The sequence below is a fragment of the Urocitellus parryii genome, chromosome 7 (assembly GCF_045843805.1).
Source record: "Urocitellus parryii isolate mUroPar1 chromosome 7, mUroPar1.hap1, whole genome shotgun sequence".
Taxonomy (NCBI): Eukaryota; Metazoa; Chordata; class Mammalia; order Rodentia; family Sciuridae; genus Urocitellus; species Urocitellus parryii.
In genome coordinates this window covers 40,650,396-40,674,266 of record NC_135537.1, presented here as the reverse complement: position 1 = coordinate 40,674,266, position 23,871 = coordinate 40,650,396, and the positions used below count along the sequence as shown (strand labels likewise).

The window sequence follows — 23,871 nt, the reverse complement described above, 5'->3', positions numbered from 1 at the left end:
AAGTTGGTGTACTGGCATGTCATTTACTAATTTTGTTGACATTTTCATAGCTAACACCTCATGGACTTGAATCATATGGATTCTGATTTGGAGATGGGTTTGCTAAAAATCTGTTGACCTTGAGAATTCACAGCTTAGAATCTCATCATGAGCTGTGGAAACATTAGTTTTAGGTGAAGATTTTCAGATCTGCCATTTTCAGTGAAGTTAGGGTGTTGTGGTCCTATCAAAGAATATCAATATATATAGAGATACTTTGCAGTGGGAAACCGGGTCTTTAGCCTGGGTCACAGTAGTGAGTTCATGTTATTCTAGTAGCTGTTATCCTTTTTAGTACCTACTTTGGAAAACTTTGCTCCTTTAAGTGTTCTCAAAAGACCCCAGGGTCATTTCATAAGCTATTGACAATGCCCAAAGGCCCTCCTGGGAAGGAGACTTGATATCTGGCTGGATGAAATACCTCCTCAGATGACTAGGGATGCTTTTTGTTTTGTTTTTCTCTCACTGTTCAGTTCCAGGTTTCTTATTCCTTAGGTCTCAAGGGCAGTGTCAGTCTCTAAATTTCAATCTGTCAACAGTGCTTAGCTATAGTTGCATTTTGTGTGTGTGTAGAAATGAGAATATTTTAGAAGTGACATATTTCTGCTTTGTAAAATGGGCAGAAAATTAGTGCTGTGAATGTGACTTAACATGATTTTCTGTGAGAATCAGGTAGATTAATTTAAAACAACGTTTACAAACTATTTATATACTTATTTTGCAATGCTGGAACTGAAGTTAGGGTCTTGTGCATATTAGGCAAGTAGTCTAGCCCCAAGGTACATCCCCAGCCCTAGGTTTTACAAACTATAAACTTCTATATTAAATCAAATACCTTTTGTTGCTGTGATGGCAATAACTTAGTCAAAAAGTTTAAAGTTTTGTGTGTGTGTGTGTTTACTATCATCTAAGTTGCAGGCATAATTCAGATTTCATCAGGTTTTTTCTAATGGTATCCTTTCTCCATTCCATGATCCAACCTGCATTCCCATTGCATTTAATTGTCCTGTCTCCTTAGTGTTCTCTGATCTGTGCTAGTTTCTCACTCTCCTCATTTTTTATGACCTTGCCAATTTTGAGGTGTTTCATGGATTGACTTTCAGTTTGAATTTGTTGTTTTTCTTGTGACAAAGCTGGGCTAATGGGAGTTGGGAAAGACGGTCCTAGAGGTGAATTGCCCTTCTCATCACATGGCACCCACAGGTGTGTTATACCACCTGACATCGCTGCTGCTGTCATCCTGGTCTCTTGGTTGAGATCTTGCTTCATAGCTTTCTGTACTACAAAGCTATTGTTTTTTCTTTCTCATGTTCTATTCACAAGAGTCACTGTCTGGCTCACATTGAAAGAGGAGAGAAGCGTTTACCTACAAATATTAGTAACTTTTATGTAAGGATGATTTGTTCCTTCTCCCGTGTTATTTATATAGTCATTTTTCTGTATCAGCATAGACTTGTTATAATATTTATGTGTTACTTTGGGTTATTATCCAGTACTACAATTTTTGTTTTTCAAATTGTTGTAGCTTTGGCCATTGGAACTCATTCAGGTTGGCTCATTTGCCCCTTTAAGATGTTTCCATACTTTAGGGATTTTTTAATTTTTTAATTTCTTTGAATATAACTGATGTAGGCTCCTGGTTCTTAATTTTCTCCCGTATCTTGGGTTTTAACCTACTTTGAGTACTGTCCCCCCCCTTTTTTTTTGAAAGAGAATTTTCTATTCCTTCCATATAATATATTCTGAAGAATTTAGATTGTATAGACCTTCTAAATGACAAGGGAAATTCCTATAGAGAAATTTTCTACAAAAATTATAGTATTTGGGCTGAGAATATAGCTCAGTTGGTAGAGTGCTTGCCTTGCATGCAAAAACCCCTTGATTTGATCCCCAGCTCCACAAAAATAAGTAAATAATTAAATAAAATAATAGTATTTACCTGTCTTTCAGGTAAGGTATTGGTTGCAATCTAAAAATATAAACATCCAGTTTCTACACTGAACTATGTTAAAGCTTTAGGTTGTAAGATCTTGTGCAGGATGCTTTATTAAAACAAAAACAAAACCTTTAACTAGAGTCTATTTGCCTTTTTTTTCACTCAGAAAAAAATAGTAAAACTGGTCCAAAATAGCAAAAACACATAGGAGCTCGGCGCCGTGGCAAACGCCTGTAATCCCAGCGACTTGGGAGGCTGAGACCAGAGGATCGAAAGTTCAAAGCCAGCCTCAGCAAAAACCAGGGTTAGGGATGTGGTCAGTGGTCATGTGCCCGAGTTCAAAATCCCCGGTACCCAAAAAATAATAACAAATAGGATATTTAAATACCTGATGAAACTTTAATGTGGAAAGTGGCTAGAGCATTGTCATTCAAAAGTATTTACAATTTAAGTGTTAAGTTTGGGTTACTTTTGTGGATGGAAAGTGATCTCTGGGTTTTGTAATATAATTTCCTTAGTTCAATATATTTTAGTTTCTAACTCCCCCTCCCCTAATTAATAATATTTAGATAAGAAATAAGTGGCTTTCAAAATTAAACAGGTTCTCTCTTCTAAGTAGTATTTATATTAGTTGGTGAAGAGCTAAATAAATGCCAAGTCTATTGATTTAAATGAGTAAAGAGATAAACTTTGATTAAACAATCTGGTTTATGACTAGGCACAGTGGCACACACCTATAATCCCAGCTTCTTGGGAGGAAGAGGCAGAAAGATAACAAGTTCAAGGCCAGCCTCAGTAACTTAGTGAAGACCCTATCAAAAATTTTAAAAAGTACGGGGTGGTGGGGTGGGTTGTGGCTCAGCAGTAGAGCACTCGTCTAGTTCATGCAAGGCCCTAGTTTCGATCCTCAGCACCACATAAAAATAAAATAAAGATATTGTGTTCAACTACTATTAACAAAATAAATTTAAAAAAAAGTGCAGGTTGGGGTACTAGGAATGTAACTCAGTGGCAGAATTCCCTTGCACTTCATTTCCAGTATCTTGAAAGAAAGAAAAAAAATTCTTGAGTTATAGGTTTTATTTTATATTTTACATATGAGGAAAAATACAATTTAACAAGGAAAACTCCCAAATGACTTACACTTTTCAGAAAAACGTGAAAATTAGTATAAGAATAAAATATTACAACTAGTCAGAATTGTAGAGTTTTTAGGGTTCATTCCAAAGGACATAGCTGCCATTGGTGGAACTCTGGTATCTTTCAAGACTCTTGTGTACATAATACTTTTAATGACAGTTTATTACAAAATAAAACATTGTTTTAACACACATCTTACTAGAAATGAAAGATTTGAGAATGTTTGCAGTTAAAACTCTCAAATTGTCTCTGTATCATTAATATTTGTTTTACTGTAGCCAAAGAGGGAGAACATTTTCTCTGTATTCTTCTGAGTTGTTTTTTTTTCCCCCTAACAATATAGTCTTGTAGTCTTATAGCTAGACACTCAAACGTCACTATATTCCACTGGATTAAAAAGCAGTTCTGAGGGCTGGGGATGTGGCTCAAGCGGTAGCGCCCTCGCCTGGCATGCGTGCGGCCCGGGTTCGATCCTCAGCACCACATACCAACAAAGATGTTGTGTCTGCCGAGAACTAAAAAATAAATATTAAGAATTCTCTCTCTCCTCTCTCACTCTCTTTAAAAAAAAAAAAAAAAAAAAGCAGTTCTGAGACCAGGCATGGTAGTGCACATCTGTAATCCCAGAGACTCAGAGGCTGAGATAGAAGGATTGTTGGTTCAAGGACAGCCTCAGGAACTTACAGATACCCTGTCTCAAAAAAATGAAAGAGGGGCTGGGGATGTGGCTCAAGCGGTAGCACGCTCGCCTGGCATGCGTGCGGCCCAGGTTCGATCCTCAGCACCACATACAAAGATGTTGTGTCCGCCAATAACTAAAAAGTAAATATTGGGGCTGGGGATGTGGCTCAAGCGGTAGTGCGCTCGCCTGGCATGCGTGCGGCCTGGGTTCGATCCTCCAGCACCACATACAAACAAAGATGTTGTGTCCGCCAATAACTAAAAAATAAATAAAAAAAAAAAAAAAAAATGAAAGGGACAGGGGGTGTAGCTCAATGAGAAAGCACTCCTGGGTTAATTCCCCCTGCCCCCCAAAGAAAAAAGCAGTTCTAAGTGGTTAGGGATGTGAGTGAGTGGTAGAGTTCTCAGCATGTTTGAGGTAAAGGGGTAGGGTGGACAGGGGAGAGCAGGGGGAAAATCTAAACTTCCTTTTAGCATCTTCAGGCTTTTTCCACATCATAACATAGTATGAGCGTCTAATTTTTGGCATCTACAAAGTGGTGTATAATAGAATGGGCTACGAATGAGGAAGGGGGAACTCATTGATTGACAACTGACAGGTCCAGGGCTCACTGAGTTGGCTGAATCTGAAGGCTTACTTTCAGTCAAGTTCTCTCCATGATGTACCCACAGCAATACTTGGTTTATACCCTTTCATTTTCAAGTCCAGAAGCAAACCAGGAATTGAAATTCACTGGTGTGACTCCAAGTCCATCTCTGAAACCACCATGGTTTGGTTATCTAGGGCTCTGAGTGGCTGTGTCTGGGTCACTCCTTTGGCACAGTGGTAAAATTGCCTCTTTATGGACTTGAGATTGGATGAGGCTAGTTCATTAAGCAAAATTAGGGTGGTGTTGCCAATAAAGGATATAATTGGGCAATAGCATTGGATAATTGATAAGTTTGCTTATCAGTATCCACCTTTCAATGCAGTGTTTCATGCCAAGGGCTAAATTGTTAGTCACTTTGTAAACCACATTTTAAACATGAATTCTAACAAACCAGTATTTAAGTAATTTTTAAATACCTGATTTTAAATGTGTACCAGTTATACAAATTGCTATTATGAAAGCAAATTTACTGCTGACCATATTTCCAACTGCTCATATGAAACAAGACTGAACTCTGAAGAGCTAGTTCCCTTTCTGTCTTCATCCCTATTTCTCATTTACATGCAAAAGTGTGCATAATGCTGAAAGTTTTCTTGCTAAGTTTTTGTCTGTGGTATATAATTAAAAGCATAGAGGAATCTATGCAGTGGTTCAAATCTCAGATATGCTTATATTACAGTTGTCGTTTGGTGTCTGAGGAGATTGGTTTCAGGATGCCACAATCAGAGATGCTCCAGACCCTATGTAAAGTGGTTTAGTATTTGCTTATAACCTACACACATCCATATGCTTTGAGTCATTTCTGGATTACTTATAAAACCCAATACAGGGCTGGGTCTATAGCTCAGTTGGTAGAGTGCTTCCCTTGCATGCACAAGGCCCTGGGTTTGATTCCCCAGTGCGTACGTGCATACACCCCCACCCCAATACAATATAAATGCTATGAAAGAAGTTGTTAGACACTATTTTTTTTTAATTTTTTTTAAGTTGTCGTTAGACACAGTACCTTTATTTTATTTATTTTTATGTGATGCTGAGGATCAAACCCAGGGTCTTAAATAGCGGTAGGTAAGAGCTCTACTGCTGAGCCACAACCCCAGCCCTAGATTGTAATTTTTAGGGAATAATAAGAAAAGTTTGTGTCAGTATAAATTTTTTTTTTTAATGCTGTGGTACCAAGGATTGAACCCAGGAAGTAGCTCCACTGAGCTATTTCCCCACTCCTTTATACTTTTTAAGACAGGATGGCTCTAAGTTGTCTATATTGGCTTTGAACTTGTCATCCTCCTGCCTCAGCCTACCAAATTGCTGAGATTACAGGCATGTGCCACTGCTCCTGGCTTTCCTGAATTTTGTTTTAAAGAAGTGTTTGGTTGAACGCACAGATCTGGGTCCCACAGGTGTAGTAGCTTAATCATTCTGTGCTTCATCTCTAAAATGGGGATAACATGATAATCTGAAGGGGAGTTATATATGGGGATGGAATAAAGGGATCCATATAAAGGTGCTAATCAATGAGCTGGCACATAAAGTTCATGTTTATCATTATTGTCATGTGTTGGTGATTCTTATTAATTGGAATGTTTTTCTTAGAAATTATTTGAAATTTCCTTTATTAGAATTTAATTCTAACAACATTGCCTTTTACTCATTTTTTTTCAGTGTTTGAAAGATGTATGGTGATCCTGAAACCATCAGACACAAGAAAACTTCTAGCAACTTCAGGGGAAGTTTATCTACACTCAGGCTGCAGTATTTTCAGCATACATGATTGGACAGTGGAGCTGTGCCTTATCTTTTGGTGGAGTGAAAAATTTGAGCCAGTGAAGCCAAATCTTTACAGCGAAGCAGCTCCTTGCTGAGTGCAAATAAGCATTTAAAATGTGAATTTGAAATCAAACGTCTCTTATTACTTTCAGCTAAAGTGGCAGGACAGGTGTTTCCTAAGTTTAAGTCTTGGATTAAAAAATATTCCACTGGTTATCTACCATCTCCACCATGAACCTGTTATGGAAGCTTCATTTCTGTATATCCCCCCTCCCTTTTTTTTTGCCATCTCCCTGTCCTCTGCACAATCATGCCTTCTTGGCTAAGTAATTCAAGCCCATGGCCTTGGACACGTAAATCACAAACTTAAGGAATAAAATAAAACTAATATTTTCCGAATTTCTTGGCCATCATGATGTCTTATAGTTAAAAACAATTCACATGATTTTTAAAACACCTGAGGCAAGCTGGGGGTTGTGGCTCAGTGGTAGAGAGCCCTTGCCTAGGATGCATAAGGCCCGGGTTCAATCCCCAGCACCACACAAAAAACAAACATCTGGGGAGAAAGGTAATACCCTCCACAACACATGTATAGTTGAAAGGTTTAGATCTTTTTCTCAGCAGGTACCAGTTGTAAATAAAAATGAAGTAGGGGCCAAAATGCGGAACCAAAAATGAAGCAGCTACATGTAGGTAGTAATTTCTAGATAAACCTGCAACTGAATATTGCGGCTTCTTATGTATTATTTTATATTGTACTTTTTCATTGTTGATGGTTTGGACTTTAATAAGAGAAACTCCATAGTTTTTAATATCACAAAGATGAGACTATTTGAACAGTGTATTCTAGAAAGCAATCTACTAACTGAAGTGAATGCTTGTACATATTAATATTGCCTTAAACCTTTTTCTCTACTGCCTTAACTATCAAAACAATTAAAACTTTTTAAAAGCATAGGACTGTAGTCAGCATGCTAGACTGAGAGGTAAACACTGATGCAGTTAGAACAGGTACTGATGTCGGTGTTTAGCACTATGTGTTTAGCTGTGTTTATGCTACAAAAGTGCAATATTAGACGCTAGCTAGTACTGCTGCCTCATGTAATTCCAAAGAGGAAAAAAGGATTTAATTAAGTGCACATATTTCTTTGTTACTCATATTGTCCTTTGCTTGGATGCAATGCCATGCAGATTTTTGTGGCTGCTATTTTTATTTACTTTGCCTTACTTAGATTAACACCTTGAATGGAGAGCCAAATATTACTCTTTACCTGACCAGCAATGGCCCTTTAACTGCAACAGGGGAGGGAGGAGAAAAAAATCCCAAAATATTTTTGTGTGAAAATTGGCACTTAAGATCAGATAAAAAAGTTATTTGTACTTGATGTCTTAATATGCTCTCTGCCCAAAGCTCTGAAAGACTAATGTAGTCAGAAATACTTATAACAATACTACTGAGTTTTTGTAGAATTGTTACATTTGATAATAAAACTTGCCTGCTTAATCTCAATGTTTGCATTCTTTTTTTTTTTTTTTTTTTTTTTGGTAATTAGAAGTTAGTGGTAATGGTAGAAGCATGTAGGTGAGCCTTCTTTTCCTGAGGTGGTAAGTTTTGTTTTTTTCCCCCTGTTTACCATAAATAATTATAAAAGCTAACAAAGATAAGTGCACTCAAGATAATGGCTAAACAATCATCCATCCTTACATAAGTCATTGAGGAGTTTTTGTTTTTAAACAAAAACTTAACCACTAAGCTCATCCCCAGCCTTTTATTTTGTATTTTGAGGCAGCAACATATTGTTGCTGAGGGCCTCACTAACTTGCTGGGCTGGCTTTGAACTTGTGATCCTCAGCCTCCTGTCTGTGGGGATTAGAGATGTGCACTGCCATATCCAGAAGTCATTGAGATTTTGATTTTTTGGGGGTGGGGGTGGTACCTGCGTATTGCCCCAAGCGTGCTCTACCACTGAACTACAGTATCCTCAGTTCTTTTTGAGACAGAGTCTAAAGTTTCTCAGGCTGGTCTCAAACTTGTAATCCTCGTGTCTCAGGCCTGAGTGGCTGGGGTTCCAGGCTTGTGCCACCACTTCCAGCAAATTTAATGTCATACTAGCAAAATTTTTTATCTAGTATGACTTTGTACATTTTAAAAGTTAAACCAGGCATGGTGGTACACACCTGTAATCCCAACTAGTTGGGAAGCTGAAACAGGAGGATTTGGATATCAAGGCCAGTTATACAACCTAGCAAGATCCTATTTCTCAAAGTTAATTCAGAGTCACTTTTTACACTGAACTATACAACCAAAAGGGTCAATTTGGTTTGGCTGCTTCTGCCATCTACTGGGCATACATACTGGCTTCTAAGGATCCCTTTACCAGAGTGCATCTCTGCAGGATTCTAAAAAATCATAATTGTTTATTTTTTTTATTATTAAAGAGAGAGTGAGAGAGGAGAGAGAGAATTTTTTTAGTATTTATTTTTTAGTTGGCGGACACAACATCTTTGTTGGTATGTGGTGCTGAGGATTGAACCTGGGCCGCACACATGCCAGGCGAGCGCGCTACCGCTTGAGCCACATCCCCAGCCCTGAGATGTTTAATGATAGTTTACTTGTCATATGTAAATTGTTAAGGTGATAAATCATAATTTTGATGGAAAACATTTTCCCCAAGTCTTTGTACTCTTAGTTTTAAGTAAGTCTGACTGGGCCATGCAATTCTGTAATCCTAGCAGCTTGGGAGGCTGAGGCAGGAGAACCACAAATTTGAGGTCAGCCTCAGCAACTTAGATCCTGTCTGAAAATACAAAATAAGAAAGACTGGAGATGTAGCTCAGTGGTAAAGTGTGCCCAAGTTTCAATCTCCTGTGTCCCCTCCCCCCAAAAAAGTGTAATAGATGCTCAGCACTTTTAGGTCTGAACATGGTGATGAATGATCCATCCTGGCTGAGGTACTCAAGAGTCAATCTGTTATCCAACTACCTTCCTTCTTTCAAAATAATTTAATCTATGATTTACCTGTGTCCAGAAGTTATGAGAGCAAAGCTAGGTGTATTCTAGCGGGACCGTCTCAATCCATATAAATAGGTTGTCCGAATTAGCAAAAATAGAGAAAACAAAAAGACCCAAGATATTAAATGAGAATTTCAGAAAAAAAATTTTTCAAATAAATATATTCCAAATATTACCAGGGACACACACTAATTTGTCCTAAATTTTATCTGGAAGTGCTAATATAACCCCATAAATGTTTAGAAAATTTACTATCTGAAAAAAGGGTCTTGGTACAAAATCAACAATCTATTTAAGAAAAAGAAGATTTGCCCGGCACAGTGGCGCACACCTATAATCCCAGCAACTCAGGAGGCTGGGACAGGAAGATTGTGAGTTCAAAGCCAGCCTCAGCCACTTGGTGAGGCACTTTGCAACTCAGTGAGACCCTGTCTCTAAATAAAATACACACACACACACACACACAAAAAAAAAAAACAAACGGCAGGGAATGTGTGGTTCAGTGGTTAAATGCCCCTGAGTTCAATCCCCAGGACCAAAAAAAAAAAAAAAAAAAAATTCACTTGGGGAGGTTTTAATAGACTATTTGATACCAGTAAAATGCTTTATTTATGAATATTGTTTTGTATAATTAACTTGGCTAAAAATATCTTCCTAGAGGAGCCAACTCTAGGAAAAAGTATATTTAGAAAATATGCATATATACAGATTTGTTTTGTTTTGGGTGCTAGGGTTCTAACCCAGGGCCTCCCACATTAGACAAGCTACATCTCCAGCCCTTTATAACTTTTACTTTGAGACAGGCTCTCACTAAATTGCCCAGACTGTTCAAACTTTCGATATTCTTGCCTCAGCCTCCCAAGTAGCTGGGATTGCAAGCATGTGGCACCATGCCCAACTCTATTTTAGAAAATATTCTACAATATCTAATACATACAATTAAAAATATTTAAATAAAATACTTTAGAAAAAAAATGCATCCCACTTTGGAGAAGTATATGGTCCCGAGTTTGTTGATTTGTACAGTTGCAATTCTCTCAATGGAAAAGAAAAATATGCAGATCCTAATGATGAATGGTAATACGGCAAATATATTCAGGATGCACTGAAATACAGCCTCAACAATAAGGAAAAAGTGAAGAAATACTTGTCTACAATATATTTGCAGAGTTTGGACTAAAGATAGGGATAAAACACAGCCAAAATACAACTTAGAATATAATGGCAGTAGCTGGGCGCAGTTGCACATGGCCTGTAATCCCAGTGGCTGGGGAGGCTGAGACAGGAGGATTGCGAGGCTGCTAAGCCACTCGATGAGACCCTGTCTCTAAAATATAAAATAGGGCAGGGGATGTGGCTCAGTGGTCAAGTGTCCCTAAGTTCACTCCCCCATGCCCCCCTAAAAGAATATAATGGCAGTAAAAATGAACTGATTACATCTAATTCAGAGTACACAAAGGAGATCATGTTTGAGAATAATAGAAAGATGCTACTCAATGGATAACTAAGATTCTATTATATAGTAAAGATGAAACAAAATTTCATGTTTAATAGATGAAAAGTTGAACTGATTCAAGGATTTCAACAGTGATTATGGTAGGTTGCTATTAATAAAATGAAGAGCTTTTTTTTTTTTTTTGTACTGGGGATTGAATCCAGGGCACTTTACCACTGAGCTACATCTCTAACCCTTTTAAATTTTTATTTTGAGACAGGGTCTCACTAAGTTGCTGAGGCTGTCCTCAAACTTGCAATTTTCCTGCATTAGCCTCCTAAGGTTGGATTACAGGTATGTACCACTGCATCCAGCCAGAAGAAAGTTTTTAAAATGTCTTTTGCATATATCTCTTTGGTTTCAAAAAGATAAGTTCTCTGGGGAATTGTTTTGTATTTTTCTCATATCTTGACAAAATGTTGTGCTTGATGCACGGAAAGTATATGATTATGGATTGCAAATGTAGTTAAGTGGTAGAACATTTGCCTAACATGTTTGAAATCCTGGGTTTGTTCCCCAGTACCACTCACATACACAAAAGTACATGATTAATTTCAAAATATAAACCTTATGAATCATCTTCTATTCATCATTTAATACGTCCAGTTTGTATCAGGTCCTATACATTTTCAGCATCTTTCAAAAATATTCTCATTGAACACTTTTATTTTCTTTCTAGGCCTTTGTTTTTCTTACCCAGTTTGGTACTCCTACATTTCCTAAAAGCTGTGTTGTGTTTGCGTTTGTCACTAAGTATCAAACCCAGGGTTTCATGCATGCTATGCAAACACTCTACTACTGACTGAGCTGCATCTTAAGCTCAAGACTTTAATTTCTTAAAACCAATAATATTTCACTAAAAATATCCAACTACATATAGAAGGGCACCTCTATCTTTTAGAGATGGCAGAAAGCCATATCGTTCTTTGAGAATATTTTGCACATTAAAGACCATCTGAGATAACGTGGAGTGTTTAGGGTTGGTCAAGGTGAGGCAAAGAGTATGAAATGACTCTTCAGATTTTGGATAGAAAACTAGAAGTCCATTGTGGTTGTGGAAAATTAATCAATATGGTTCATCTAAAGTCATCTTAGACCATGTATCCACTAGCCATGTATGTTACCATCTGAAAATAACTGGCCTTTGGTATTATGGAGTGACCTATTGAAAACAGCCATAATGCTGGTTGCAAGACATCTTTTTTGATAAAGTACATTTTTTGGTTGCATTGGTTCAGGATTCAAGGGAGAAATGTTTATACTAGAGAACACAACCCCTAGTCTATTGATTTCTGAAGACTGAATATTTATTTTCTCTCATGTTCCCTTTTCTCTTTTTTTGTGGGGTGGAGGCTTATATTAGGGATTGAACCCAGGGTGCTCTATCACTGAGCTACATCCCCAGGCTTTTTTATTTTGAGACAGGGTCTCACTAAGTTGCTAAGGGTTGCCTCAAACTTGTGATTCTCCTGTTTCAGCCACCCAAGTAGGTGGCTTTTAAATTGCTATTTTTTTTCTGGGCACCATGGAACAAACCTGTAATCCCAGCAACTTGGGAGGCTGAAGCAGGAGGATCACAAGTTCAAAGCCAGCCTCAGCAACTTAATGAGATGCTGTCTCAAAATTTTTTAAAAAATGGGAGAGGGGCTGGGGATGTGGCTCAAGTGGGTAAGCTTCTGGTTTCAATTCTTGATACAAAAAAAAAAAAAGGAAGAAGATATTTTGTCTTATTTTTCTTTCTCCCATTATTCTACAGAGCAGGTGAATTGACATCAAGTCTACCTTTAGGGATCATGAAAAAACAATAGGGTAGCACTTCAAGACTCAGTCATTAAGTTTGCTTTCTCATACATTGTAGCTCTTTCACACAGTTGATCTGACACAGGACACTGGGTATCTGTGACCAATGCCTAGGGCTCTGTCATATCCTGTGGTTTTCAGTGTTCATAATTTCAGCGTTGACGGGGCGAGGGAGGGGCCCTTTCTGGTCCACTGTTTGTAACTCCTAGTGCAATGTTGTTTGAAGGCAAAAGACATATTTACAGGCAATTAAAGACATAAAACGAGTCCCTGGTACTGTTTTTTCACAGTATTAAAAAATGATAGCCTCTCCCCAAATGTCCTAACTTAATAAAGCCGTATTTAGAGGAGACTTGCTCCCTGCTAAGTAAGGGACATCCATAATTACCCAGTGACTTCAGTTAATTCTGTGCTTGCTTTTCCCACTTCAAAAAGATATTTCCTCACTTCCTAAATTTACTTCCATGAACTTCTGGGGGAAATTTTGGGGGTCCTGGTGTTTGCTGGAAAATGCCAGATACAAGTGAGGACATACAAAGTAAAACTATTTCCTACTGCTATGGAATATCTAAACGCACGACTCTTCTCCCATAGGCCGGTATTATTGGGCTGTTCTGTTTTCTTGGATATCATGACACGCAAACATCTTGTTTAACCCGTTTTGGTCAATTAGCACACGCTTCTTTCTTGTAATGGTCAAGCGGTCTGCTGAGCCAAACTGCCAACTAGAACGTTTTGCCGGGCTCTCAAATCCTGGTGAGAACGCAGGCACTGACCGCAGTTCAGGGTCGTGCGTTCCAGTTCCTGCTCTAAGTAGCTTTGAGGCTGCTTTATGCGGAATCCCGGTTTCCTTTTTGTAAAACGGGGGTGAGGGCTGGTTTCGAAAGGTAAACCTGATCGCAGTCTCTTGCGGAGTTGAACCACAAAGTCGCGGAATGTACGTTCCCGCCCACGTTTTTGGAACTGACGCACAAATTGAGGGTTTGTGGTGGGCCTCACAAACCTCGCTTTCCTGGGGAGGGGATGGGCGGGCCAGGAGCACCAACCGTAGGCAGCGCCCCCGGCGTCGAGGCTCCTTCCTGCCAGCGCAGGCCCAGGCGCCCCAGCGAAACGCTCCGGCCGCCCGCCGCTCCCGGCACTCTAGTTCCTTGGCCGCCCGGGGGAACGTGGTTGGCAGCGACACCGGAGGGGGGCGGGTCAGGAAGTGGGGGCGCGGCGGCCGGGAGTGGGCCAGGGGCCGCGGAGGTGTTCCGCAACGCGAAGGGAGTGAAACCCTGGGGCGCGCCGGAGCCGGACGGCCACCCGGGTCTCCGCGGAGACGATGGCGGAGGAAGAAGGTGATGTCGCCAGTGCCGCCAGTGGACTCGGGAAAGGGGCGGGGATGCGAGGGGCCCGGAGGCCTGGGCTGCTGGCGACGGGTGGCTGGGGCCGCGCAGGGAGGGCGGGAAGGAGCGGGCGGGGGAGTTCGCGGAGAAATTCTCGAGGAGCCGAGTGAATGGCCCGAAGTTTTGTCTCCCGAAGTGGGGAGCAAAGGTGGAGCCTAAAGTTGGGCGTCTGCAACGCGAGAGAGAGCTGTGGGGGGAAGTGTTTGAATTGAGGGTTATTAGCAGATCATAAATGGAGTGAGGGACATCGTTGGTTTAGAAGATGTAGGATTAGGTACAGAAAGGATCTTTGAGTGTGATAATAGTTTAACCGGATGCCCCGCATTCTGAGTGCGCTCATAAAGGTTTGTGGATCATGACAAACACAAAGTCGCAGTGTGAGGGGACTCATACCACTCGCAAAGAGTCAGGGGTTTAGGATAACATGGTAAAATGAATTGGGAGGAATTGCGTTGTAGAAAACTTTCCATAGCCCCTCAGGACCGGTGCCAAGAAAATTCAGCCAGCAATATGTATTCGCAAAAAGTATAAATAAAATAAGAGTGGAAAGCTAGGAGAAACTTAGTTAATGGTAGAGAGCATAAGGAAATATTCATACCCTTCTAAGTTTCGGAAACAGGCATACATGGTAGGTAGGTCACTTGATTGACCAGTTAGATTTTGCATTCAGTTGGAAAACACGATATTTTTACCTTTTTGAGTAGAGTTATGAATGTGATAGAAAGCTGATCTAATTTAGATTTAAGCCTTTTTGAGCCAAGAGTGTGAGAAGGGAGTTTGAAAAATTCGGTGGGAAGCAATTCAAAATAAATAAAGATTAAGGGTAAGAAGTGTTTATTACTCTGTGACTTGCTGCCATCTCCCAATACTCATACTTGCTTCACACATACCTCCTCTTCCTTGAGTTTTCAGGGTTAAAGCTAATCTAAATGTAAGACGTTCTACCTAAAGCAGCTTCAAAACCAAAGTATTTGTGATTGGTAAGGAAGAGTGTAATTCCATTTGTTTCCTTGGTTTTTCTGTGGTTGCATTACATTATCATTTTTAATATTTCCTTTTATACTTTGCTTTTCTGACTAGCTGCAAATCTCTGGGAGTAGGTTGATAAACTAGCTTCGTTTATGCATGAAAAAAATTCTATAATACTTAAAGTCTAATGTACATTGTGCAAAAAAGTTACTTAAGAGATTATAGTTATGCCTAATTAAATAGATATGTTGTGGAACCAATGAAATTTTGTCAAATTTACTTGGATATAAAATGGAAAGTGATTTTTGATTTTAGAATTACAGGTGACCCAAAAACAATTAAATGGAACAATTAGTGGTTTACAGTTTTATGAAAGCATAGTTTCATTCAACAAATGTTTAATTCCATAAATATTTGTGCCCCCCTCATGTTAGATTCTGAGATATAATATCAATGGCGAATAATTAAATTCTCATTTATTATAATAATGCTCTGATGATAATATTTTTAGCAGACATGTCTTTGTGTCAGGCATTATTCTGGGTACTTTCCATTTACTTGGCACTCAATTTTTTCAAAACACATCATATTGTATTCATTGTGTTAAAATTAGTCTGGTCTATATATTTTACTTGTATCTAGGTGTTATTTTGTTATTTATGTCTTTTTTTTTTATATTTACATTCACTTGGATCCTCTTCTTTCTCTATATGTTTCTATAAGTAAATACTCTGTGTGAATCTGATCTTCCAAAATATGACTTGTGTGATGCAGTAGAGGGTCAGGTGCTTATATTTCTACTTCCTTAAAGAAATATTAGAGCAAAGAAAGAAGCAATAAACTTTGAGTAGAACAATGTTAATACTTCACTTGGAGATTGCTATGTATAGTCTGGATGGACATTCACAAGCCTATTTGTAGCCTTACTATTTCATATGAAGATCCTGGACCAGATTCTGAAATAGCAGATTATTTTTGTGGGTATGTAATCATCTTCATTTAGTTTGACTTTTTCTTTACAGTGCTAAAAATGTAACTAGTAAAAATGAAACTTGAGTTTCATTTCAGAGCTTTCCTATCAGAACTGATAATCAAGTTTGTCCATTGCTTTGGCCTTTGCAGTTTTCCCACCTAGAGATGCCTAACTCTGTGGGTTTCTTTTGGGATCAGTGCTGGGGCACCAACCCAAGGCCTAAGCACTCTACCACTGAGCTCACCACTGAGCATTTCCCATCAGTGGCTTTGTCTTTGGAGTAATTAAGTTATAAGCCCAATATAAAGGAAATGAGACGATATTTGCATTCATTTAGTTTTGTTTCTTGGTAATAGACACAAAGTTAGTTTAAGGACAAAGTTGAAGAGATTGGTTAAAATAAAATAAATTATTAGTTTGTACACTTTGTTCTCATAATTTGATGCCACTAAAATTGACATGTCAGTGTTTACATTCAATATACAATAGTGGTTTTGTCCTTGAAAACTTATTAAATAACACCTTAAAAATGTATGGCATCTTAGCTGGACATGGGGACACATATTTGTAATCACAGTAACTTGAGAGGCTGAAGCAGGAGTAACTCAAGTTCAAAAGCCAGCCTCAGCAACTTAGTGAGACCTTAAGCAATTTAGTGAGACCCTGTCTAAAATAAAAAATTAAAAGAGCTGGGGATGTGACTCAGTGGTTAAGCACAGCTAGGCTCAATCCCTGGTACCGAAAAAAAAAAAAAGTGTTCAATTTTTGGATAGTTTATACACTTGACAGAGACTTTGAACTTGTTATTTACCTGAGAAGATAATTCTGAGAAGTTAAGATTATTATCTATATGTATTATAGTTACATTATCTAACATACATTCCTGTTTAATTTGAAATTTAGTTTACTGGTTTTGGAGGTAATATCTACATTACATTTTTTTAAAGAGATAGAAAAAAATGATAGTCTAATATTTAGAAATAGTCTAATATTTAGAAATTTTTCTGAGAATTTCCCACACTTTGATAACAGGGATCTTTATAGGTTACTCCTATTTTTTAACCTAGGGTTATATAATTGTACAATGCTGATGATACTCAGCACTGTAAAACACTATAGAACTTTCAGGGTTATTGAAAGGCTGGAGTGTTGGGTCACTCACTGAGTGTTGGCTCAGTGGTAGAGCACTTGCCTGGCATGTGTGAGGCCCTAGGTTCCATCCTCAGCACCGCATATAAATACATAAATTAAAAAAGAGATCCATTTAAAACTAAAAGAAAAAAATGAAAAATAACACAAAGTATAGTTTTATAATCAGTATATTGTATTTTTATTTTAAAAAATTGTTAATTCATGCATGATTTACTTGATATGCTCAGTAATAATAACCTAAATAACTTATTGTACCCCAGGCATTCTAAAAATTTTATACTTATTTTGGGATATTTTTAAATAGCATTATCTCAGGAGATGAACTTACTGGTTTATCAGTGGGACTCTCAAAACATGGGAGGTGGTGGTGGTGAGCCTATGTTGGCTTTTTTTGCGCTAAAGACAGTTTTACCTAACATAATAATGAAAAATGTTGTCTGTGAAATACATTGGTCTCAGTAGGTGACATAGGTGGCTTTAACTTTAGTATAATAAAAGTTAATCAGTTTGGGGTACAGATGATTGATACATCCATTGCAATAATGTCTTAATTTTTTTAAGGACCAACTACAGAACTGCGCCAAAGAAAAAAGCCAAAGTCTTCAGAAAATAAGGAGTCTGCCAAAGAAGAGAAAATCAGTGATACTCCTATTCCTGAAAGAGCTCCAAAACGTAAGTTAGGTAGATGTAGAGTTTTTGTATTACTACAAAAATAATTATGCCAGGAAGTATGTTTTAATATTTTAAGTATGTGAACGTATTTGAGATTAAGTATATGATTGACGCTTTGCTTTGTGGTATATGTTTTTTGTATGTGGTTAACGTTAAGTTTTGCTTTCATTAGGGAATAGCCCCTAATCTCCTTGCCTTATGACTAACATTTATTTCTGATTTATAATACATGTTGTGGCCACAGGTTGACCAGTATAGCTACATGTGTCATGAAAGAAGAAGTCCTGTTTGGAACATGTTTTTGGGGGGACAGAGGAAAGAGCAGGAGAGTAGGTGATGATGTCTCTTTTTTTATTTTATTTATTTATTTATTTTTAGTTTCCAGCAGACAAAACTTCTTTGTTTGTATGTGGTGCTGAGGATCGAACCCAGGCCGCACGCATGCCAGGCGAGTGTGCTACCACTTGAGCCACATTACCAGCCCGATGATGTCTCTTAAAGTTTCTGCTGAACTGGCAGTCACTTATTCTCTCATTCTTTTGGCAAGTTATAGTCAATCCTGACAATGGGACACCGAAATATACTGATTACAGGGAAGCAAGTCATATGGTAGTAGGCAGAAATGTAAAATCTTTTTCTTTTTATTCATGTATTTATTTTGTCCTGCTGGGGATTGAACCCAGGGCCTTGTGCATGTTTAGCTCTACCAAGCTACTCTCTTAGCCTCTGTATTCTTTTTATAGAGAAGGAAAAAAAATAATTGGGAAGAATAATATACCATGCAGTCTTTTTGGTCATAAAAATTGATTTCATTCTCTCAGAGTACATTTGCTGTTTCTCTTACCTTAAGGAAGACATTCAGTCTTATCTCCTTTTAGCATCAGTCTTGAAGCCCAAGGTCTTCTTATCTACATCTGGGCCAGCTATGACTCATTCTGAACCTAAGACCAATGAACTAAAAAGACTAGTTATCTACTTTGTATAAGGGTTCCCAAGACCACCCTCATGCTTGGTGATTAGCTTGAAGGACTCACAGATTGCAGAATATAGTTGCATGTACAGCTGTGATTTATTATAGTAAATCATACAAAACAAATAAACAAAAGGAAAAGGTCTGTGGACAACATAGAAAGCAAGCACAAGCTTCCAAAATTCCTCTCCTAATAGAGTCAGAAAATATACTTGATTTCTTTAGTGTCAGCTTGTGATGTTTGTTAAATTTTGTCAACCATTTCACTGTTTGGTTTTTACTGGGGGCTTATCTGTAGGTAACCTCTGCCTGCCACTTAACAAAATTCTAAAGTCCCAGAAGGAAAGTATAAATCTCATTATACTAATAGAGTAGGTGTAGTAAACCACCCTTATTGTTAGAACTCTTATATCTAAGTTCCCAGTTGTTAGCTGAAAGCCTACCTTGCAAACATGCCCTTATGAAAGCATTCTCAGGCCTTTTGTATTAACCCTGTACATGCCCCCGCTCTCAATACACAATATTGCACAGGGTCAGGATAAACAAAATAAATGCTTCCATTTGAAAGGAAGAGAGGGAGCCACTGGTTCATAGCTCTTCTGAAATTGTACTAAACAAATGAGATTTCCTTACCCTGGAGTATGGAATGTTTTGTGATTATGTCTCAGTTGTGACATTGAGTTGCTTTCAATTCATTGTTCTCTACGGTCCTTGACCTCATTCCCTGGAGGTTCTTCTTTTTTCATGTCTTCCATATCTAAAAATGGCATTGGAGAATATGTCATCCTTAGCAGCTGAACAGATTGCTCACATTCCTGCTTTTAGAAAGTTAAGTCTGTGCATGTCTACATACATATATACACATGTGTATGTGTATAGGTATACATATATATAAATATATACATAGATATATACACACACATACATATATATGGAGTCAAGTAAGATGAAAGCAGTGGGTCATCCACAGATCTAGGTCAGGGGCTGGCAGCAAGAAGACTATTTTTGGAAACTAGAAAAATAAAAGATCCATGTTAGGGCTAGGGATATAGTTCAGTTGGTAGAGTATTTGCCTCACATGCACAAGGCCCTGGGTTCAATCCCCAGCCCCCCCCCCCCACACACACACATACATAGATCAATGCTACACAGTGGCAGAACATTTGGTGATACTATTTCCCATAATGTTGCATTTGTAATCTGAATTTTTAAAAATCATAACTGTAGGAAAGTGATCAGTTTGGGGCAGAATTGACTTATTTGCAACTGGGAAGTCTGAGGCTCCAAATATTCTCAAACTTGTAGTGTTGAAGTTAGAACTGTTTATCTTTTTCAACCAATAGGATATAAAATCAAGCCAGGTTTGGTGGTGCACACCTGTAATCCCAACTACTCAGGAGGCTGAGGCAGGAGGATCACAAATTAAAAGGCCAGCCTTAGCAACCTAGTAAGGCTCTAAGTAATTTAGTGAGACCCTGTCTCAGAAAAAAAAAAAAAAAATTAAAAAGCTAGGGATGTGGTTGAGTGGTTAAGTGCCCCTGGGTTCAATCCCTAGTACTCCCAACACTTCCCCCTAAAAAATCAAGAAATGAAGTTATCCATATTTATGAATATCAATAGTTCATTCCTTCGTATTGATTAAAAGGTTTTTGTTTTTGTTTTTTTTGTGGTGCTGGAGATTGAACCCAGGGCCTTGTGCATGTGAGACAAGCTCTCTACCAACAGAGTCATATCCCCAGCCCCTCATTGTTTTAATAGACCTTTTTTGTTTCTCCATTTTGCTTTTGTTCAACCTTTGGGTTGTTTCTAGTATCTATTATGAATACTGATACTATATAAGTCTCTTGGTAGGCATATGATTTCATTTCTCTTAGATAAATACCTAAGAAAAGAATTGCTAGTTAAGTTTTTATTGTTGTTGTTATTGTTGCATTTTTTTTTTAAAGAGAGAAAATTTCAATATTTATTTTTTAGTTTTCGGTGGACACAACATCTTTGTTTGTATGTGGTGCTGAGGATCGAACCTGGGCCACACACATGCCAGGCAAGCGCACTACCACTTGAGCCACATCCCCAGCCCTTGTTGCATATTTTTAATTAGATTTGTAGATAGGATCTCACTTGCTCAGTTGCCCAGCTGGCTTGAAACTCCTGGGTTTAAGCAATGTTCCTCAGCCTCTTGTAATAGATAGTACTATATGACCTGTTAATTTTGGGGGGCTGTATTGTCAAAAGACTGCTAGCCTAGATTAGAAACCATAACTCTTTAGGTTTTTTTTTTTTTTTGGTACTGGGAACCCAGAGGGGCTTAGCCACTGAGCCACATCCCCAGCCCCCCCCCCCTTTTTTTTTTTTTAATTTTGAGACAGGTCTCCTTAAGTTGCTTAGGGCCTTGCTAAGTTTCTGAGGCTGGCTTTGAACTTATGATTCTCCTGCCTCAGCCTCCCTAGCCACTGGGATTATAGGCATGTGCCACCATGCCTGGTGTCTTTTTTTTTTTTTTTTTTTGGTACCAGTGTGAACCCAAGGGCACTTAATCACTGAGCCAAATCTCTAGCCCCCCCCCCTTTTTTTTTTGAGACAGGGTCTCACTAGGTTGCTTATGGCCTCATTAAGTTACTGAGGCTGGCTTTGAACCTGTGATCCTCTTGTCTCAACCTCCTGAGCCTCTGGGATAACAGGTGTGTACTACTGTACCCTGGCATGTTTGGCTCCTTTAGGTTTTAAAATGACATATTAGTCTCTTACTGTTTTTATCCAGAAAGCATAATGAGTAAGCTGCTCTTAGATTTCCTGAGAGGGAATGATTTATTATGTTCTTTGAAGTAAAGAGATTGCAGATTGTTGGCTACCTTTTTATTATTTTTTTAACGTTTTTGTCCTGCTCTAAAAGTGAATTGTACCATCCCTTTTGTTGCCATGTGATTCAGACTGCCTCTCTAAGGCACAGTGTACTTCCCTGTCCATTTGTCAGACGAATGATGTGACTGGCCTGGGCCAATGGAATGTGAGTATACTAGTACTGAGCAGAAACCCTGACAACTTTCCTCTGTTCCTCTGTTGTGAAAACAGTATGTCCCTAACTAGGGCCTGATTCTAGTAACTCAGAAGAAGATAAAAGGAAAAGCTAGATGCAGTGGTGCACTCCTGTAATCCCAGTGGCTCAGGAGGCTGAGACAGGAGGATCATGGGTTCAAAGCCGACCTCAGCTATGTTGAGGCACTAAGCAACTCAGTGAGACCCTGTCTCTAAATAAAATACAAAATAGGGCTGGGAATGTGGCTCAGTGGTTGAGTGTCCCTGAGTTTAATCCCCAGTATCCACCCCTCAATCCCCTGAAAAAACAGATATAAAAAGAGCCAGAGGTAACATGAAGTCTGAAATTGAGTGGCAGCCTAAAATAAAGTTATTGCTAACTTGGAAATCCATTATAACATAAATAAGAAAAAAGCCTTTGTTTTGGAAGGCACTGGTGGTTTGGGGTTGTTTTTAGTGTTACGTCAGCAAAGCTGATACATAGAGTAGTCACTTTAAAAAAATTGGAAAATACAATATAAGAAAATTAAATAAATCCAGAGATCCACTACAAAGTAGTATTTTGCCCTGACTATACATAGGGTAGTAAATGTGAACCACAGAGAAAACAACAATAAAAATAAAATATATCCATAATTTCACTAGAACTACTTTTAACATTTTGGCATAAGAGTGGGGAGATGGCTTAGTGAAAGATCATATGCTTTGCATGTGCCGGGCCCTGGGTTTGCTCCCCAGGATCAAAAGAATTTTTTTTTTTTTTTTTTGCATAAGTATTGCTTATCTTTTTTCTGTGTACCTACTTCGTTTTTAACACTTTTTGTGAGATTGAGTCCTGTGTTTCTTTTAATGTTATTCTCTTTTACGGTATATTGTTTATCAGTGCTCAGTTGTATTGATGTTGACATGTATATCATCTTTTTCTCCTTTTCTGTGCTTGATCACTGTTTTACAAATGAAGGAAATGGCATAGAAATTATATTGGCTGCTTTGTGACTGACAATTTAAATGGAAGTCAGATCCTTTACTTTTCAATTTTTTAATTAAAATTGTAATTTTTAAAGATAATATCCAGGGCCTTAGAGCTCTTTATTTTCTGTAAATCATACACTTATATCAAACACTGAAAATTTGGTGTTTCTTCCATCTTGATTCCTTACAAAAGCAAAATATTTAGTATTAAGGCATTTAAGTATAGAGATTGGTTGAATATAGTTTTTTTTAATAGCCTCTAATAAATATGATTAATTTGCTGTTTTGTAAGTCTTCTAGTTGTCATTGTTGTGCTGGGGCTCAAACCCAGGGTGCCTTCCACATACAAGGCAAACACTATACCACTGAGCTGCATTCCCCAGCCCCTGTTGTTCAAGACTTGAAAAAAAATAAAATAGGAAAGTACACATTTAGAAATCTTGAAACACTTTTTCTTTTTTTGTTTGTTTTTGTGGTGCTGGGGCTTGAACCTAGGGCCTTGTGCATACAAGGAAAGCACCAACTGAACTATATCCCCAGCCCTGAAACACTTTTTCTTATTAGTTTTTTTTTTTTTTTAAAGAGAGAGTGAGAGAGGAGAGAGAGAGAGAGGAGAGAGAGAGAGAGAGAGAGAGAGAGAGAGAGAGAGAGAGAGAGAGAATTTTTAATATTTATTTTTTTAGTTCTCGGCGGACACAACATCTTTTTGTTGGTATGTGGTGCTGAGGATCGAACCCGGGCTGCACGCATGCCAGGCGAGCGCGCTACCGCTTGAGCCACATCCCCAGACCCTTATTAGTTTTTTTTTAATATTTATTTTTTAGTTATAGTTGGACACAATACCTTTATTTTATTTTATTTATTTTTATGTGGTGCTGAGGATCGAAACCAGGTCCTTGCATGTGCTAGGTGAGTGCTCTACTGCTGAGCCACAACCCCAGCCCTTCTTATAAGTTTTTATAGTTCATATTGTCAACATTGCTTTAAGTACTTCATATATTTTTGTAAGTATGCTTTTGTAGCACAATAATAATAGCGGCTATTTGCTATGATCTTAACATGTACCAGGCACCATGCCAAATGTTATTGGAAGTAGGATGCACACATGCTATTAGAAATAGGAATTTTAAAAACAATTTGTGTCATACTTACAGTAATATTTGATATATTGGGTAGTGTTTCTTAACTTTTAAAATATTCTTTTTAATTTAGTGACATCTA

General features: G+C 38.2%; 1 protein-coding gene across 1 annotated transcript in view; it reads left to right on the top strand.

Moving 5' to 3' along the window:
- The first annotated feature begins 13,743 nt into the window (after positions 1–13,743).
- Dpy19l4 (dpy-19 like 4) overlaps positions 13,744–23,871 on the top strand; it is a 65,719-nt gene continuing 55,591 nt past the window's right edge. Inside the window, exons 1-2 of the mRNA XM_026383355.2 lie at positions 13,744–13,858; positions 17,562–17,672. Of these exons, the coding sequence (XP_026239140.2) occupies positions 13,843–13,858; positions 17,562–17,672 (127 nt within the window). The 5' untranslated portion in view covers positions 13,744–13,842. The remainder of the gene's footprint in view (positions 13,859–17,561; positions 17,673–23,871) is intronic.